Here is a 19597-nt window from a genome sequence, read left to right on the forward strand (position 1 = left end):
TGCACCTGTGGATGCATGACAAGGTCCGGTTAGCCCTGCCAACCATGACCTCGCATTGTCGGCCCATGTTCATCTTGGAGTCAATAATGAAAATCATATTTTTTGATTTAATCATATTTATTTGTTGGTCAAGATGCTTTAAAAAAACCTATATAAAGAAAGTTTTTTAATTTTAGATATGTTAAAGCTCAAAGATATCATCATGGAACTTCTAATTATGTACTATTTTAGACAATATATTCATGTAACCTTTTAAGAAAAGTTTTATAAATGGGTCACAACAGGCCATGGATTATATTAGAGGCCCAATCTTATGGGGTTCCCAGAGGCTTCTCTATAGATTAATAAAGATTAAAGAAAATCACTCTACCCAGTGGGATTCAGTGCTCAGTACAGAACAGCATTTCTCAATCTGTGGGTCTCGACCCAAAAGTGTGGATCGCAAGGATATATGACAGGGTCACAAACAAACTTGAAAAAATGGATTCTCTTTTAAAGGAGAAAAATGTGGGAAACCATGGCTTTTCCCTTTCGGGCTGGCAAGTTTCTAGTCTTTGAGGGGCTGCCTGGGGCCCCACATGCCCCCACACTGGGGGCCTGGAGCCTGGGGGTTGGGGGCAGTGGGTGGGGAGTGAGGGGCCCTGGGTGAGGACTGGCCATTGATGTTTACAGATGGGTCCTGGTACAAAAAAAGGTTGAGAACCACTGTCCTAGAAGTTCCCATTAAGCTTCTCTGTGATGCAACAAGAATGTACTTTTTTATGGAAAACAGTGACAAAATTAAGACTTCCTAACTAGTGATTTAAATCATGATTTAAATCTATTTGATTTGAATCAAATCCACCTTGAAGGCTATAGTTTTATCTGGGAGTTAACCAGGTTTCCTTTTGCTTTTTTGAAACAGCAGTCCTTTAAGAAATAATTTGGGGCATTGAGAACTTTATGCTTATAAGTTTAAGTATTTAATCTGTTTGGCATAAATTATATCCACAAATAAACAAGTGTAGCAAGGGATAAAAAATAACTGGCCACAGTTTCATCAAGAGATTTTTTTTTTCATTATTTTTAATAGGACTGGCAATCCAACCCAGGTTTGAAAATTTTGAGTGACTAAATTTGGCGCATGTAGTAATACAGAGTAGAACTCAGTGCATTAAACTCTACAACGCTCTTAATAGTTCAGCCTAGTGTTATCTTATCCTCCTACTAGGAGATGGAAAGAGCGAGTAACACCATTGCCTAGTAAGTGGGCTTTACTGGCTGAATGTTGGTTTCCACCCCCCATATTACCATAAGTAAACATCAACTTCTGACCAGCTGAATGAGACCTTTCAGTCTAATTTGTTTTTAGTGGCTTTCTTCAACTGTCTCTACAAAGCAGCAACAATATAGTATTAGGGATATGTTAGAAACGTCAACTGAAGTTCCTGGTGGAAAAATAGGAGACATTTAGAATTTGAAACTGGCTCATTTTATACAAATTGTGGATAGTCTAGTCATAGAATTGTAATTGAAAAGACGTTTTGTGACATTTCAGAAATTTATTCCCTGAGATATTTATGCAGTGCTCAGCCTTCTGCCCTCGGGGGCCAGATGAGTAGAGCAGGGCCAGTCCACAGGTTGGACCTGAGGATGGGGTCACTCTCCCATACTGCTGTGGGACTGCTGGTTTGTGGGCTAGATCCAGCATAGGTCTGTGGAGGCTGTGGCAGTGAATGTTGCCACTGCTCCCCCTGCCACCAAATGTCCGGACTTCTAAGGAGACCCAGGGGTCATGGGCTGAGTATCGTAGTTTTCTCTCTTCCTCTGAAAATAAACTTTAGATAGCATTGAATGGTGGTAGATATAATTATTAAAACAAAAGCAGGTCATAGGTTCTTATTTATTTTGGATGCATATCATTGTTCATTTGTGTAATCTTTTTCTATGTTTATAGTGTGGCATGAAGTGTTTGGTATTTGTATATTCTTAGCTTGGAAAGTAAAGACATGTCAAACTATTTTAAGAAAAGCAATGCTCAAAACACTTAAATCTCCTACAGTTATTTTTTTAAATATACAAGCTCACTTGCTGTCACTTCAAGATTTGGTATTATCACAATGTCTTAGATCATTTAATTCCTTTTCTTTACATAGAAGGGTCTTTGAGGCAAAGGTATTCTTTACACTCACTGTATAATGGTGTTCTTTATTTATATGTTGCCATGAAAATAAGCTGGATTTTTACATCTGAGATGAGTCAAAACAAAAGTATGTTGCCTATAGTATGTTTTAAGTCTCTTAATTTTACATTCTTATGTTGCAGGAAGTTGGTGAGCCGTTCAAAGAGGAGAAAGCTGTAGCCAAATACCTACGTTTCAACTGTCCAACAAAATCAACCAACATGATGGGCCACAGAGTTGATTATTTTATTGGTAGGATTATTTTAAACCAAATATTAATGTGGCATATTTACTAATATGGTACTGTTTTATTTTTCATTAAACTTACTAAAATTTTAACTTGTGTAGTATAAATTTCATAACCCAGGGCTTGGAAAACAAACCAGGCATTTGTTAACCAGAAAATTAACCTTACTCATATAGAAGTAAATACAATGAACCCTCATTCTGCAGCTTCAAAGACATGGGATTCTTTATCTATACTGGTAAAAAAAAAAAAAAAATGCTAAAGGCTCCTCTTATTTCAAGGGCCCACATGGAGTTTGGAGGTTAAGGGTAGGCACATCATCTGAGCTGGTAGGCAGGGCTCAGGTAAACAGACTAACCCTGAGTACCCAGGAGCCAGACTGCTAAGGCCTGTCCTTCCAGGTGTTGCCTCTTTCACACCTGAAGAAACTGCCAAAAGGAGCCGGTGGAGGAACCTGCTTAGATTGTATGTTTGTGGAGAACCCCGAGCAATGTGAAGTGCCTGCATGGACCTCAGAATAACTAGTGGCATCCCACCCAGGGCAGCAATAGTGAGCTGATGGCAATAGACACAACAATACCCCCATTTCCTTTCAACAGAGGTTTTTTTTTCAACCGGGGGTGGATGCTTCTGGTAGGAGGGCAGGGTGATTGATACTCTGGCCATAACTTTGTCCTTGAGCACATGGGAGACTGGAGCAGGTGAACATAGAAGAAAGAAGGTGCTTCCCCACCCACTGCAGGATCTGAGGGATGCATGGATTTCTGACCCAGACATTCCCTCCACTTCCTTCCCTGGATGCAGGGTGGGAAGGATAAGGAATGGAGGGACAGCAGGCCCTTTGCCCATGAGCTTGGATCATAACTGTGGCACAGTGTTGCCCCAGAGATTGCAGGGGCTAGCACTGGCTTAAACTGTACTTTTTCTTGGTCCTGTTGCCCCAGACATTAAAGGATGAGCAAGCAACCATATTGCTCCCCATATTGCATAGGTGCATGGATCCTGAATAGGGGTAGTGGCAACAGCCAACATTGTGTGTGGGTCCTCCCAGAAGAATGATGTTAAAGTCAAATGCCTTTCAGCTGGGAAAGAATAAGCCTTTTACATGGAGGGAACACAGAGCATGCTGAAAGTCCCACAGAGTAAAGCATTCTTCAGTGAAGTGGATATACAAGAGTAGCAGCTTCATGCACTTAACTCTGCAGGGTAGGGCAGTGTGGAGGAATCCTACTGAGATCTGCTGAGGCTCTTTTAGTGGCATGAAGGATTATCCCATTGACTTTGTTTTCCCAAGTGAGTGGTAGTATTGTTGAGACTGGAAGTTGAACTGGGGAGGCAGGCAGCTGAGGAGTACTGCATGATAAGATAGCTTTTCAAGGTTGGCAAAAGCTCAGGGTATATATGAAATATCCACGAAGTTGCTTCCCATAATAGAGGATTCTTTTTAGAAAGTGGTCAGGTTTTTTGCAGGACATCTTAGTCAAGAGACGTGTAGAGCAGAGAGAGAAAGTTTACTTTCAGTTTGGTTAAGACCACCCAAGTTGGCCCTTGCTTGGTCCAGACGCTTGAGGAATGTCTTGACCTAATGGGAATTATTGGCATTTGAGGATGTTAGTGAATAATAGGAAGGACCTATTTTGACCCCTTCTTTCTCTGTAAATGCAGATTCACAGATTCTGAACATCTAGAAAACTCATGCAAAGTAACATGAACTTGACCATCTTTGATTTCACATGCAGGTGACACCATAAGGCAACCAACTGCCAAGGGTAAAATATCCATTTCAATGGCAAGACCCAGTTTATTATGAAGAGCAAATTAAGAAATGAAAGACTTACTGAGTGGAAGATCAGATGACAGAGTCAGACTTGGAAGATGATTCAGGGCATTGGAGGACACTGAGCTTGGGGTTTCCATCAGAGTAGGCAGTGCTCTTTGGACCTGACAGGAGCAAGACGGGTGACTACAGTGGAAACTAAGCAGTGGTTCATGCTGATAACTGCTGCTTCAAGTTGCACTGTATCCTGGCACCCTGATCCATGTCAGTCATTGAGTAGCAGGTCTGTGAAATCTACCAGTTGGGGATGGTGTGAGATGGAATTTAGTTTAGTTTATATCTTCCTGAGTGTCCTGGTGGCTGCTTGAGAGAGAGGTTCTGGTCATTTATCTCTTTCGTAACCTGAAAAATTGTGGGAACATGGGCAGCAAGTCCTTAGTATATGACCCTAGTGATTTATTTGTAATTGCAAGCATTTTAAATCTTTCAACATGAAGCTCATGTCTTGCGTCAAGTCTAGACAGTAAACTTAATGTGCCTTAGTATTGGCACCCTCAAGTACATCATGCTGCTCTATGCCAGCTGTCCACTATGGCTTGTAGGCTCTCATAAAACAAGGGCAAGCTTGTCATTTGCCCAAGTCAGTAACTTTTTCAGTTCTTATTAATTGCATTTTTCATTGTAATGTATGAGAAGTATTTAGTCTGGGGTCAGCACCATGAGCCAGGAAGTCTTAGTTCGGAGACCAGCCCTAAAACTTCCATCTTTAAGTTTAGGTAAGCTTCTGTACCCAGGGCCATCCCTGGCGGGGTGCGAATCAGGGTGACCGCCCCGGGCCCCGCACTTTGGGGGCCCTGTGGAGTGATGCTAGCAGTGGCTTCTTTGGGTCTGGGGCCTGGATCAGAGCAGGGGCAGGGGTGGGGCTGCATGGGCTGATTTGCCCCGGACCCTGCACCCTGCTCAGGTCAGTTCTGTACCTTCCTATTCCACTTCCAATTATAAATGGGGATAATTCTGTTGCAAATGGGTATAGGGAGGATCAGTTACAGTTCACACAATGTTTTGCAGATACCTAGTGCTATGTAAGAGTTTTATATAAATTATTACTTTCCTGATAGATTGGATTGTCAGTCTTTTCTATTTGTTCAGTAATGGATTCTCCATTTAACTTTTGGAGATGTTTCTGTAGCCACCTATTTTGGTCTTTAAAATAAAACTTGGGGTGGGGGGGAACAATAGCGATAGCAGCAAATTTTGCTTTGCTCTCATCTCTCATGACAGGACAGTGGGGTTTTTTTGCTCAACTCCAACAAATAATGTTATGGGTTTTTTAAACTATTAATGCAATTTTTTTAAAGGAGGACAGCTCTCTCTTTCCTATCCCTTTCATTGCCACCATCCAGAACTCTCAAGTGAAGGTGATCCAGGTGACTGGGGAGAGCTGGACATTTTGCCTTTCTCCAGGCTCTGAGAACATGCCAGTCAGGCCTGACAGACTTGTCAGCACAGGTGCTGCATCAGTCAGGGGTATAAAGAGGTATGATCCTCTTCTAGATGCAGGTACCTGATAAAGACTCTAATGCAGATCTAGTTTTACTGGCCAATCTGCATTTTTGCTGGTTTAGCTAGTTTCTTACAGGGGGAGGGCAGGGTATAGGACTGGAATAAACTGTGTCAAAAGTCCAGTTCTGTCCATGCTGGCAGCACCCTTCCAAAATGCTCTATCAATCTTCCTAAACCAACAAAGCACTGCTAGAGTAGATGTGGCTTTATTCCCGAGCATTGCTGATTTAGGAGGGAGGTGTGTCCTGTCAGGGCTGCTCCTCCTATTTGTACTGGGTCCAAAAGCAATGTAACACTAGTCTAGCATAAAGTATCACTTGGGACTAGGTAGGATTTAAATGAATTGCTATATCCCTAAAATACAGCCAGGATGATTAGCATATCCCTATGTTTTGTTTTGTTTTCCTCAGTGAATTGAGTTCTAAATTGCACCACTATGATTACACATTTAAATAACTGATTAAAAAATAGCAAGCAAGGAACCTGTACTTAAATCTTTCATTTTAGCTATTTTGCTTGGGTATTATCCCCTTTTTACCGATGGACAAAACTGCCTCCTTTGTAAAATATTTATTGTTTGGCGGAAAAGAACAGTGTAAGAGCTGGGTGGTATTACTGTATATTGAGGGTTTCCAGTTTGTACTGTGCCAGTCAGCCACTTTCCTGCATAGTCCCAAAGTAGCGTGGTGGGTATATTGAACACCAAATGCCATTCTTCACCTAAATACCTTACTGGCACCATTGTGGTTTGGAATTGTTATTGCTCTACTCCTCTCCCATTGCCATCATATAAAATTCAAGTGAGTTCAGTCCCTTGGCCTTCTGCTCCTGCAGCCTATGGTCCTTCACTGTGCTCTCCAGCCACCTTTCTGGGTTTCTGCTTCCACAACTGTATGTGTCCTCTGGTCCTCTATGGAAAGCTCGGATCTCTTCAGTAGTCATACTACAACTACATACAGCAAGGTTTTTAAGCCTTCCTCAGAGGCATTGGGTGTTAGCTATGGCCTCGGCTGTAGTGACTTTGGGGTGTGCCAGTGTACCTCATGGGACCAAAGCCAGGAGCTCCTGGCTAGAGGGTCTTGCCCCTCTGTTCAGGATTAGATCAACTGCCATATTTGGGGTCATGAAGGAATTTTACCTCATGGCCAAAGTGGTATGGACTGTGGGGGTTTTTGTCTTCCTTTGTAGTGGAGTGTGTGGCCCTTTACCCAGGATCACTTGAATGTATGTTGACAGCATTTCATAGAAGCAGGATGTTGGCTACTGTGGTTTTCCTGATTTACCTGTGGCAGGTTAGAGTGTTAAGCCTGTGTTGTCAGAGTTGACAGTAATCTTATATAAGGTTGAGATTATGGTTTGGATAGGGATGATCCTGCCTCAGGCAGGGGGTGGGACTAGATGAGCTCTGGAGGTCAGCCTTACTTCTTTATGATTCTAGGAACTGCCTTTTTTTCTTGGCTTTTGTAGCCCATAGTATGGGAGAGGTCCCATGTCCCATAGCCTTAAAGGGCCATCTGTTCTTTGGTGCTAGCGCGGTACTTCAGTAATGGGGAAGGAGCTTTGTTTTATATATTGCTATCACCTCCTCTACACCCCAGCCTTACCACACCTTTAATGTTACTTTTTGCTGAATATATTCAGGGGACAGGCCCCCTTTTGGCCACTTCACCCTTTCAGCAGTGGCTGCAAGGATGAGTTTGTGCTTCAAAAATCCTATATTCCTAAACTATTTTATATAGCCTTGTTATTGAAGGTTAGTTCTTAGTGATTGGCAGCCATTAAAATGTGGTGACTTGCAACAAAATACTAAAGTTGGTACTTTTGTTTTTAATATAATTAATTTTGTTTAAATAGACTTTTAACATTTAGTCTGTTACTTAATAGGTTAATAGTTGCTTGTGATCTGTGTCAAGCTACATATGAGTGGAAATTGAAATTCTGTTAAAATGCAAGCAAATGCCACTTTATTTAACTATTTAAACACCTTATATTATGGATGTGAAAGAAGAAAAGTTTCTCAAAATATTTTGAAATGATATGTAACTGGAGTCCATATTGGTGGCTTGTTACTGAGAAGATATTATACAAAGTGTAAAAATAAGAAAAAAACCTCAAAATAATATTATCTGTGCTGCAGCTCTACTTATGAAGCTGAGGAGGGGGACAGTGGTGGTTTTTGCTCTGTATTAATTTCTGGCAAACCCCCTGGCTGTAGTGTGTACCCTCCACCCCCCTTTCCCACTGCAACATGATTGCAACAGACTGCCCAGAGAGGAAGTAGAATCTCCATCCTTGGATGTTTTTAAGATTGGTTTAAGCAAACACTTGGCTGGGATGATTTAGGGATGAACCTGCCTTGAGCAGGGGGGGTTGGATTAGCTGGTCCCTAAAGTCCCTTCCAGCCCTACATTTTTGTGCTGCATTGTGGGAGTAACAGAGCACAGCAGTTTCTGGGCATCTCTTTTGTGCCTTTATGTGTATGCAGGCAAATATCTCATAAAGAAAGAAGGTTTAATTGACCTTTGTATCTGATACTGGTATGACCACTGTACGGACTATTCTGTCTAGTTCTGGTGTCAACAGTTCCAGGAAGATTGTGGTAACTGGAGAGGATTTGGAGAAAAGTCACAAGAACAATTAACAAATTGGTAATTGTGCTTTGACATGAAAGATTTGAGGAACTGAGTCTGTTCAGATTAGATTAATAAAGAAAAGATAGAGCACTGAATTGATTACAAGCTAAACACCTACATTGGGAAGCGGGAGAGGGAGAGTAGAAAAAAAATTTTTGGAAGAAAGTTCTTGCATCTACCAGACCAAGATAGAAAACAGACTGAATGGCCAGCAGCTTGAGAGAAAACACTTTTCAAAGCAGAAATAAAATGCTAGTCTGTAACAGTGAGGTTAATTAAATGCTGAACAAAGCTACCAAGGACTGTGGCAATTGCTCCTAGCCCTGTCCCCTGTGGCCAGAGAAAAGCCCATCTCCATCCTCTCTTTAATTGCCTTTCAGGTATTTGAAGACTGTTATCAAATCCTCCCTCAGTCTTCTTTTCTTCAGACAAAAATAACCTTAGTTCTTTCAACCGTAGTAGTATTTGGTGCTCCCAATTTAGAGGTGCACTGATATATTGGTCCAATAGCGGATCAGCACTGATATAAAGAAAAGCGACTGTATTGGAAATTGGCCTGATGTGGCTGTTAATGTGGCCAACAAATGGCCCATGCATGCACGCATACTCAGCGCAGTATGTAGGTGGCGAGGAGCGCAGCCTGGGAGCATGGAGAGCTGCTTTCAGCTGGTACATCTGTTGTGGTAGAAAGGGCATGGGGGAGGCAGATCAAGGCCCCCATGGTGAGGGAGGGCTAGGGCAGGTGCTGCCCAGCCAGCGTGGGGTGGGGCGCAGGACAGAGCCGCAGCTCATCCAGGTGGGGAAGGGGGGGAGCAGCTCCCGCTGCTGCGTGAACCCCAAGAGAGCACAGGGGGAGGGGGTGCATGTGCCCCCTGGATCTGCGTGTGGGGCTGAGGCTGTGCCAGGCTCTTCCCAGTGGGGGCTGGGCCAGGCTGTGCTCGGAGCGGGGTGGGGTAGGTGGCAGTGCTGGAAGGGGGGGGGGGCTACGGTGAATATGGGGCAGGGGGCTGCAGCCCCTCCTGTAGCCCCCCTCCCAGTGCTGCCACCACCTGCCCCAAGTGCAGTCTGGCCCAGCCCCCGCCGGGAAGAGCCTGCCACAGCCCCAGCCTGCCCTGCCCAGCGCAGATCTGGGAGCACATGTTCCGCCCATCCTCCCAGGCTGTGCACAGGCCCCCTCTCCGCCCTCCTGGATGAGCTGTGGCTTTGTCTTGCACCCTGCCCCACCCCAGCTGGGCAGTACCAGCCCCAGCCCCACTCTCTTCCTCACTGAGGGGGCCTTGATCTGTTCCCCCCATGCCCCTTCCCTTCCACCACAACACTGCTCTTCAAGCTGCCGGGCTACGTATTGGAAATCAGATCGGGATTGGCTGATATGCCTCCTTAAAAATTGGCTATCAGTATTGGCCCCAAAAATATCCGTGCACCCCTACTCCCAATTTCTTTTTAATGTGACATATCTTTGCATTTTTCTTGCTCTGAAAGAATAAATGTGACTGACTTTTTTTTCAGTGCTTTTTCACTTTCTGCATTTCACTTAATGGTTGAGAATGAACTGATCACTTTGAGTCTCATTCATTTGAAGCATGTTACAGTAATGTCTAGAAAATAAAAACCCCCACCCTTTAGTCGGGATTGCCTTCTTCCAGCCCCCCCACTTTTTTTTTCTTGGGAATGCCCCTTTAATTATTTTTTTTTTAAATAATACCTTATTAAAACTTGGGTTGAGAACTTGCAATTTTCTTGAAGGCCAGGCACCCATGGGCATCAGTGGGAGTTCTGCTTGTAACCCTATGGCCCATCTCTGTAAGGGTCAGTTCTCTGTGTTTCCTTATACTGGTTGGGTTTTGTTCTTGTAGCAAATGTGAGGTGATGATTTGCAGATTCTGTTGTAGCATGGGATAAAGGGCATGCTAAATGTTTAAGTGAACTTTTAGAGCAATTTAACACAGGCTTTTCCATTTTTTTCCTTTCAGCCTCCAAAGCTGTGGACTGCCTTTTGGATTCCAAATGGGCAAAAGCCAAGAAGGGAGAGGAAGCCTTATTTACAACTCGAGAGTCTGTTGTTGACTATTGCAATAGGTATGCCTTTCCAATCCTAATAGTCTTAACTACTAACACTTTCTAAAGGGCCTTTGTTACTTAGGAGATTACCATTTGAAAAGAGGACGTAAGTACTTTTGAAAAACATTATGCTGTTGCATATGCATTTGTTACTTCAATAGAGTTCCTGGGCCAGCATACCTTTGTTATAGGTATGAAAAAACATCTGTTTTGGTGTTATACCAGTAGCACGTAAATAATGTAGTTTCATAACTTTGATTATACTCCGTAACACTTAAAAGAACTCGCTGTGTAGCTGTTAAAAATCATAGTGCCTCCAGCTGTAACCAGTGGTGACTGTGCCACAGGAACAAAAAGGCAGCATTGTTGTAAAAAAAAGGACAATGGTAAAAGTCAAAGGAATGTAAATTTATCCCAATTCCACAAGACATTTAATGTATTTATCTAACAGAATAATTCTTTAAAAAGACTACTTCTGGCACTGCTCCAAAGGTCTGGGCTCTTAAACTCACAAAGCTCTGGCAGCAGAACTTCACTAAAGAGCATACTGGCCATATCCAAGGATAGATCAGATAGATAGTAGATTCTTATTTTATGCCTTGGAAGAATAAAACATACCTTCTATTAAAGACCAAAGTTGGAAAACTTTTAACACCCCTTGTTAATCTTCATATGATTGTCCACATGGATTCCACGGGGTGGCTATGTGTACAAGACTGGATGCTTTGGGCCATTACTGTCATTTGAGGGTATGCTTGAGCCCCTCCATCCAAGGGCATAAATGGCGGAGCTAGCCACAGTGTCTTTCTGCTTCTCTGCAATTGTTGGAGTTTGTGATTAGTCAGTTAATTCTGTTTCCCAGTTGTCTTCAAAGATGAGTGTGAAGGAGAGTGTTTTGCTAGTTTTTCTTATCCAGTAAATTGGAACCTCTCAGCCTCCCTCCTTCCCTAGGATTAAAAATTGTGCCATTGTGGCCAAAGCTGAATCTCTGGGATTTGTCATTCCCCTCCTGCAGTGTGTGTAAGTGCCTTCTTTGTTCAGTGAAGGATACATCCCTGACTGTTTCACCATCTGTCTCTTTTTTTTTTTTCTGAGCAGACTTAAAAGGCAAAAGATGCTTGCCTATAGTTGGCACTCTTTATGAAAACTTCCTCCTTGCATTCCTTTTGATTTACATCTGCTATAATTCAGCCCTGAGCTTGAGGGCCAACACATCTATGTGATCCTACCTATCTGCTTCAATCCAGCTGTCAAAGGATAGGAAAGGAGCATTGTCTAGTGATAAGCAGAGATATACACGTGTTCCTTTCCAGGACAGTAGGAACTGTGAGAAGCATAAGAGTTGATTTGTATCTTTGGCTCATCTGAAGCTCAACAGCTGAAAAGCATCCAGTGGCTAAAAGTGGGTCCTTGAGTGCATTTCTGGTATTGAGGGAAACAGTGTGACCTAAATTTCCCTTGCTGCAGTTTAAAGCCATGACTTCTTGTCATGTCCCCCCTGGATACTATGTCATTCTTCCCGATTAAATTATCCCACTTCTTGTCAGTTCTTAAGTGTCATGTTTGCAAGATGTCTAATCACTTTTGTTTTCCTCTGGACCTATCTATTCCAATCCCACTAGAAGTCCTTTTCTCATTTAAACTGATGGAAGTTTGTTGGTCAGGTATATGAGGGAGTGCATCTTTCCCTCTTCTGCTTTTTCCCAAGTCTTAGACAGATGTTTCTCTTCAGGAGGTGAGCTGAGACTCATCTAGATTGCCTTTGAATTTATGGCCTATGGTCTCCTTAGAAAGTTTACTGCACATAAAACATTCTGGAACTGGGAGCCAGGTACCTGGCTTGTAAGCATTTCTGTCTCTGTTCCAGAGATCCAAAGTCCAGGTGCTGATAGACAGCATTACAGCTGTGTGTTATGTCAACAGACAAGGAGGAGCTTTCAAGCTGGTGTATTCATCACTGGATCATGTGGCTGGTTCTGCACTTTCCATGTGGTCAGACACTCTACCAGGTCACTTCAGATAACCAGCTTTTGTACAAACTTGAATGCCCTGTCAAGGACCCAGTGTTGCAGAACATCATTTGCAAGTGGGGATAATTATGACTAAATCTGTTTTTTCCAGAAGCGAGTGTGCTACTCAGAACTGGCTCTGTTCTGAGGTCCCTTCCAATAATTTTCAAATGCCCTGTATATTAAGACTGATGAATACTTTCCTTCCAACCTCCATGGTGCAGAGCCAGGATATAGGATCAATTATCATGGCTCTTTGCTGGATGAGTATTTGTCAGGGATAGTTTTAGAGATAACACAACCTGCATTCATGCAAGGGCTTGGACTAGATGACTCTTGAGGTTCCTTCCTCCCAATCTTAGGATTTTTTTTTACTAGCCCTAGCATAGTTTTCAGATTTGCTAAACCTCTCAGTGCAGGAGGTTCTTCCTTTTGCCTGATCTGCAGAACATAATTTGACAGAACAATACTCGGATCCTACACAAGTATCAAGCCACATTAAATCTGACATATGCCAAAAGAAGTTGTTTAGCCAAGTTCATCATGTCCTGCTCCAAAGTAGGAGGCCTCCTGAGGTATTAAGCTAAAGGACATTTTCTAGTCAGCCTCTTGGCACTGACCATCTATGTCATCGACACCCATTTCATCAATATTTTGACTACTTACTAGCACTGAAACAATCTGGACTTGATAGTATTTGCACATCATATCTGTCCAGAGCCTGTTTTTTTTTGAGTAGTTGGATTCCTTAAGGAATCCTGATTAATGCATCTTCTTTGGAACCCTCTACCTCTTGGTACCTCAGTATGGTATTAAGTTTGACAGGTCCACATATTAAACCTTTAAGCACTTGTGCCTATACCACCTATCAGCAAAAGCTGCATTGTTGGTAAAAACTGTCCTCTATGTAGTGTTTCATTAGGACCAAGTCACTTCCAGATCTCATGCCTGATTTCTACCAGAGCTGTTCTAGAGTTCCATCAATCTTGGGAGAAGCTGAACAGGTTGTAGTAAGGGCTTAATTACATTACCCTGTCATAATAAAATAATTTAGGAACACGTTTGAGAGGGTTACAAGTCGGTAATATCCTCTGAGGCGATCACAATTGGTTTCCCACAGTGTAAGGCAGGGGTGGGCAAAATATAGCCTGCGGGCTAGATCTAGCACACCACGGGATTTTGTCCAACCCACAGCAGGTCCCTCTGCCCCACCTGGCCCAGGCACAGGGGTCACCCCAGGCCATGGTCTGTGCAGCCAGTCCCATTGCCTCTAGGTGCGCAGCAGCCAGACTCTGCTTCCCAGCAGCCCCCACAATAGCTGCGACTTCCAGCTGTTGCCACTAGCATCTCTGCCTCTGCCTGAGCACCCCAGCCTGTCCGTCCCACACTCACTTCCAGGAGTGCTAGACAGAGCAGGTGGATGAAGTCTCCCTGGAGATCAGCTAGGACTCCTATGGGTAGGGCATACTCAGCCAGGCTGGTGGGATGGGGCCATGGGTGGGTGGGGAGCAGTGTCTAGGAGCAGGATATGCGGCGGCTGGGACCAGAATTGTGGGGTGGTGACAGCACAGGGCTGGGGCCTGGGGCCCAGGACAGAGCCACAATTTGACCTTCCATCAAACTTCTGCTTGTCATGGAACAGAATGGTGTTGCCTGAGTGTGCTCCCATGGTTGTGAGCCCATCTGGGGTCAACCTGAAGTTCTGACCACACAACTTGATACATCTGCTTCCCTTATCTCCTTCTACTGTGGAGAATGCTGCCATGAACTTTAAAGACAGTTTTGGAATGAAAATGTATCAAAGGAACTGATTAAACAATGGGCCTGATTTTTTTTTTATTTTTTTTTTTATTTTTTTTTAAATCTGGTTTTTTCCAGTGTCTTGAAAGTTATGCAGTCATTTGTACCTATGCAAAATGCTGACAAACCGGATGTACCTATGCAAAAACCTGACAACCTCCCACCCTTCCACTTTGTAAAGTTGTTACATAAAGTGCAAGACAGGAGAATCTGGCCCTGCTGATGAGAAGTCAGCGATGATTCCTGTTGAGGGTTTTCAAATATCTAACAACATAACTGTGTTCTAAATGCAGCTGTTCCAATAGCACTTATATGTATAACCTCTTTTATTGTAAGGCTCCTTAAGAAACAGTTCTTTCACCGAGCACTAAAAGTGATGAAAATGAAGCCTGATAAGGATGTCAAGAAAGAAAAAGAAAAAGGAAAGGCTGAGAGTGGGAAAGAGGATGAAAAAAAGATCAAGAAGGAAAGTGGCAAAGATGAAAAAACTAAGAAGGAGAAAGAGAAGGAAAAGAAAAAGGAAGGGGAGAAAGAAGAGTGCAAAAAGGTAATTGCAACCCACAAAAGGAAAAAAAAAATGAATTTCATTAACATGCTCTTAGTTTCTACTTCCCATATCTAATTCTAACTTGTTCAGTTGGAACAAGCTGTGCCAAATAAAATATACTTGCCTTAGCCAAGTATATTCTAGCATCTGCTTGTGTATAACATAGTGCATCAAATTTGTGCATAGCTCTGTATTCAGAAGTCTCATTTTGAAATTTTGGCTGGTATTTAAGAGTGCTTCTGCAGCAGTATTATTATTATTGTTGTTGTTCCGCATTTTTAAACAGCTTTAATGATGGGCCATTTCAGCATTCAAAAATGGCCTGCATTATTAAAAGCTTTTATAAAATTGACATTAGTTTGTATATGTAATTTCAAAATTCCTAACTTCTATATTATTGCACACTAAACTTCAAATTAGGATTAAATGCCTCAGGTGGGACCTGATGGTTTTAGTCTGCTGTGTACTCTGCATGCATGTGCAAAGGTCTCAACGTATTACATTACTAATAAAGGAGTTTTATAATAATACTGGAATGGACACTTTGTAGTGTTAGCCCAAAGACCAAAGATTGAACTGATGTAAAGCAGACGTTTTAAGCATCTAACTTATGCATCAGATCTGTGCCCTCTTAAGTGGCAGTGATGGCACTTACAGTGAACAAACTAAACTTCTAATGAAAAAAATAAAACCCTTAAACCATCTAGCTCTTGTTTTTATGAACACAAAAAGGGCAGAAGGAGTTTTGGTTCTAAAGGAAAATCTAACTTTCTTGCTGAGGGATGGACTTGCCAGTAAGCTGAAGAATACATAATAAATGTAAAATACCTCCTTGGAGGCTGACACCGGCTCCAAAGCAGAGCAGCTTGAAACCCTCTGGGTTAAACTCGGGGGCGGGGAGTGCGGTGAGAGAGCTAACTGTAGGTGTATACTACAGACCACCAAACCAGGAGGAGGAGTTCAGTTTGGAGTTCTCTGAGAACTGGCAGAGGCCATGCTCACATGGGACATGGTTGTCATGGGTGGTTCCAATTACCCAGACATCTCTTGGGAGGAACACTCAGCTAAGTCAGATCAGTCGTGTTGTTTCCTGACCTGTATCGAAGAGCTCTATCTGACTTAGGAAGCGCACGGGCCAACTAGAGGTAATGCTCTCCTAGATTTGGTCTTGGTTAAAGGAGACGATCTGTTGAGCGACTTGAATATAGAGGGTAGCCTGTGTGACAGCAACCACAAAACCATCATATTGACTGTCCATCACAAGCAGGCAAGTCAGCTAGCAGGGTTGAAGTTTTGGACTTCAAAGAAGTGAATTTCAACAGGCTCAGAGTAATAGTAGGGAAGTGCTGTGAGACCAGGGACTGAAGGTGAAAGGAGTGCATGAAGAGTGGTTGTTCCTCAAGGACACGGTCCTTGAAGCACAAAAGAAGTCCACTCCCTTGCGGAGAAAAGGTAGCAGAAGGGCTGGTAAGCCCTCTTGGCTTAAGGGGGATATCATAGTCCTCTTGAAAAAGAAGAAAGAGGCATACAAACAGCGGAAGCTTGGGACAGTCCCCAAGGAGGACTGTTAACAATGGCCTGTACTTGTAGGGAACAGATTAGAAAGGCTTAGGCAGCAACTAAATTTAAACTAAACTAGCAACAGAAATCAAGGACAATAGGAAGTTATAGTTTCATAGTTGGTAAGGTCAGAAGAGACCTAAGCAGATCATCTAGTCCAAACCCCCTGCTATGGGCAGGAAAGGATGCTGGAGTCAAATTACCCCAGCTAGGTGTCTGTCTAGCCTCCTTCTGAAGACCCCTGGGGTACGGGCAAGCACCACTTCCCTTGGAAGTTGGTTCCAGGTCCTAGCTGCCTTGACAGTGAAGTAGTGCCTAAAGTCCTTCTTTAGGCATGTAGGGAACAGGAGGAAAACAAATGGAAGCATGGGGCCATTGCCTAACAACTCAGGACAGCTAGTTACTGATACTCAGGATAAACCTGTATTCCTGAATAACTACTTTGCTTTGGTATTTCACCAGACTAAGGGAAAAATCATACTACATAAGGTTCAGAATGGACATGGTGGGAATGACTGCCTTCCTACTGTTGACATAGAGCTGGTGCATGATCAGTTAGAAAAGTTAGACATTTGTAAGTCAGCAGGACCAGATGAACTTCATTCGAGAGTGCTGAAGGAGCTGGCCAAAGTTATCATGGTACCTCTGGTGAAACTTCCAAAACTCGTGGTGCTTGGGGCAGGTCTTGTATTACCAGCCTCATCTCCTTTTACAACCAGGTAACTCACCACCTGGATAATAGAGAGGAGGTTGATATTGCATACCTAGACTTCTGAAAGGATCTGGTATCCCATGATGTTCTAATGGGAAAATTGGAGGATTGCGGGCATAATTGCTCAACAGTTAGGTGGGTAGGAAGCTGGCTGCAGGGTAGGACCCAGAGAGTTCTGAACAGATCTGTCATCCTGGTGAGAAGCGGCCAGTAGTGTCCCTCAGGGGTCCGTGCTTGGTCCAGTGCTTTTCACCATCTTTATCAATGATTTGGATGGGGTGAAGGGCTCACTGGCCAAGTCTGCGGATGACACCAAGTTATGGGGGAGTGTGGTCATGCTGAAAATAATTTGCAGATATAGGTGGATCTAGACAGCCTGGAAAGTTGGGTGGATTGGAACCAAATGAAGTTCAACACTGAGAAATGTAAAGTGCTCCATCTGGGAATGAACAATCACCAACATACAGGCCTGGTGGCGCCAAACTGACTAGCACCATGACTGACCTTAGTATGAACATGAGCTGTCAGTGCAATGCTGTAGCCAGCAGGGCAGACAGTACTCTGGCATGCATCAACCAATGCATCTCAAGCAAAACGAAGAAAGTAATTCTTCTGCTTTACTCAGCATTGGTGAGATTGTAGCTGGAGTACTGCATCCAGTTCTGGGTGCTGCACTTCAACAAGGATGTGGAAAAGCTTGACAGAGTCCAGAGAAGAGCCACCCATATGATCAGAGACTTCCAAGGCAAGCCATATGAGGAAAGGCTGAGGGACTTGGGTCTCTTCAGCCTAAAAAAGAGAAGGCTGAGAGGGGACTTGGTAGCAGCTTACTGCTACATCAGGGGAATACATCCAGGGCTCAGTGAACAACTGTTCACCAGGGCACCAATGATGGTGCAATTGCCTACCCTGAAAATCTTCAGGAGGAGACTGGACGGTCACCTTGCTGAGGTCACCTGACCCTAGTTGTCTTTTCTGTCTGGTGTGGGGGCGCGGAACCCGATCATCTTGTGAGGTCCCTTCCAGCCCCTTACAATCTATGAATTGATAAATATTTAACTGAAACTTTGGTTATTACCAAAACTTGGGACCATTCAGCTTTTAGAGAAACAAGACCACAGCCCACCTGTGACCTGGTTCTCTTATGCAAGCCAAGATGCACAATTATGGTACAGCTGCAGTTAGTTCCATTAATGATTATTACCTTCTAAACACAAAATTAAGGTACAGTTACAATTCCCTTAATTATCACTGCTCAAGAAAGAGGCAGAAAGCAAGTCTAAAGCCTTGCTTCCCAGGCCCCTAATAATTTATGTTGCTCTGTGCTGGACTCTCTTATCTGTCCATATCCTTCTTGAAGTGTGTGGCCCAGAACTGGACACAGTATTCCTGGTGAGGCATTACCAGTATCAAATGGAACTGAAGAATTAAGAATCACTTCCCTTGATTTGCAAGTGAAACTTGTGGTAATAAAAATCCAGGATCCTGCTGGCCTTCACTCCCCACTCCTGCCCCCTCCCATGCCCAACACTTTTGGTTCATGGTCTGCTGTAACCTTCAGGTCCTTTTCTGCAGTTCTGTAGCCTAGCCAGTTATTCCCCAGTTTGTATTTGGGCATGCAGTTATTCTGTCCCAAGTGCGGGACTTTGGGATTGTCCTTGTTGAATCTCATATGACTGCAAACCATTTCTCCAGTCTGTCTGGGTCATTCTGGATCCTAGCCCTGTCCTCCAGTGTCTGCCATTCCACCCAACTTGGGGCTATCTGCAGATTTGCTAAGTGCACACTCATTCCCATCATTCAGATCACTATGATGATAAATAATACTGGACCCAGGACATACCCCTGAGGAACCCTACGTTACCTCTTCCCAGTTAGACATTGAGCGATTGATGACCACTTGTTCAGCATTATGATCCAACCAGTTATGTTCTTTATAGTACTTCTGTCTAGTCTGTATTCCTTTAGCTTGTTAATGAGAAAGTGTCAAAAGCCTTGCTAAAGTCAAGGGCCCTGTTCTTCCCCCCACCCCCATTCACACAGCCTGTCCCTTATCACAGAAACCAGTTATGTTAACTGCTTGCTTTCTTTTGCTGACCAGGCAAGGTGTCATGTCTGCAAAGGTTTGCTCTGAGGTCACTCAAACAGGCTTTTGGAGTCTCCTGCTTTAGCCACACTTTTTACTTTAGCATAGGCTCCTTGGAAATGATCTCTGCTGACAACAGGTGATAGTACATTTCTGCCCTACCATATTCAGTCAACAGAAACCCACTATCATATAATGGGATTCTAACTAGCTGCATATAATTCAGTTCTCATCAGAAGATGAAACATCAAGTGATTATAACTGGTACCTCTGACTACTGTTAGAAAAAGCAGTTATCTGCACCTGGCTTAGCATAGTACTAGTCACTTTTATCAGAAGATTTTATTCTACTTTCCCATGTTATTGCTTATGGCTAAAATTAGGGATGCACTGATAAAGATTTTTTTTGGCTGATGCTGATTATTACCCAGCCATATCAGC

The 19597-nt window shown here is 43.3% G+C and overlaps 1 protein-coding gene across 1 annotated transcript in view; it reads left to right on the forward strand.

Annotated features, from left to right (window-relative positions):
• The window catches only part of SEC62 (SEC62 homolog, preprotein translocation factor), a 45919-nt gene that overhangs the window by 11549 nt on the left and 14773 nt on the right, over positions 1 to 19597 (forward strand). Inside the window, exons 2-4 of the mRNA XM_019503275.1 lie at positions 2305 to 2413; positions 10355 to 10460; positions 14588 to 14798. Of these exons, the coding sequence (XP_019358820.1) occupies positions 2305 to 2413; positions 10355 to 10460; positions 14588 to 14798 (426 nt within the window). The remainder of the gene's footprint in view (positions 1 to 2304; positions 2414 to 10354; positions 10461 to 14587; positions 14799 to 19597) is intronic.

This window comes from Gavialis gangeticus, unplaced genomic scaffold (assembly GCF_001723915.1).
Source record: "Gavialis gangeticus isolate Ggan-Ray unplaced genomic scaffold, GavGan_comp1, whole genome shotgun sequence".
NCBI lineage: Eukaryota > Metazoa > Chordata > Crocodylia > Gavialidae > Gavialis > Gavialis gangeticus.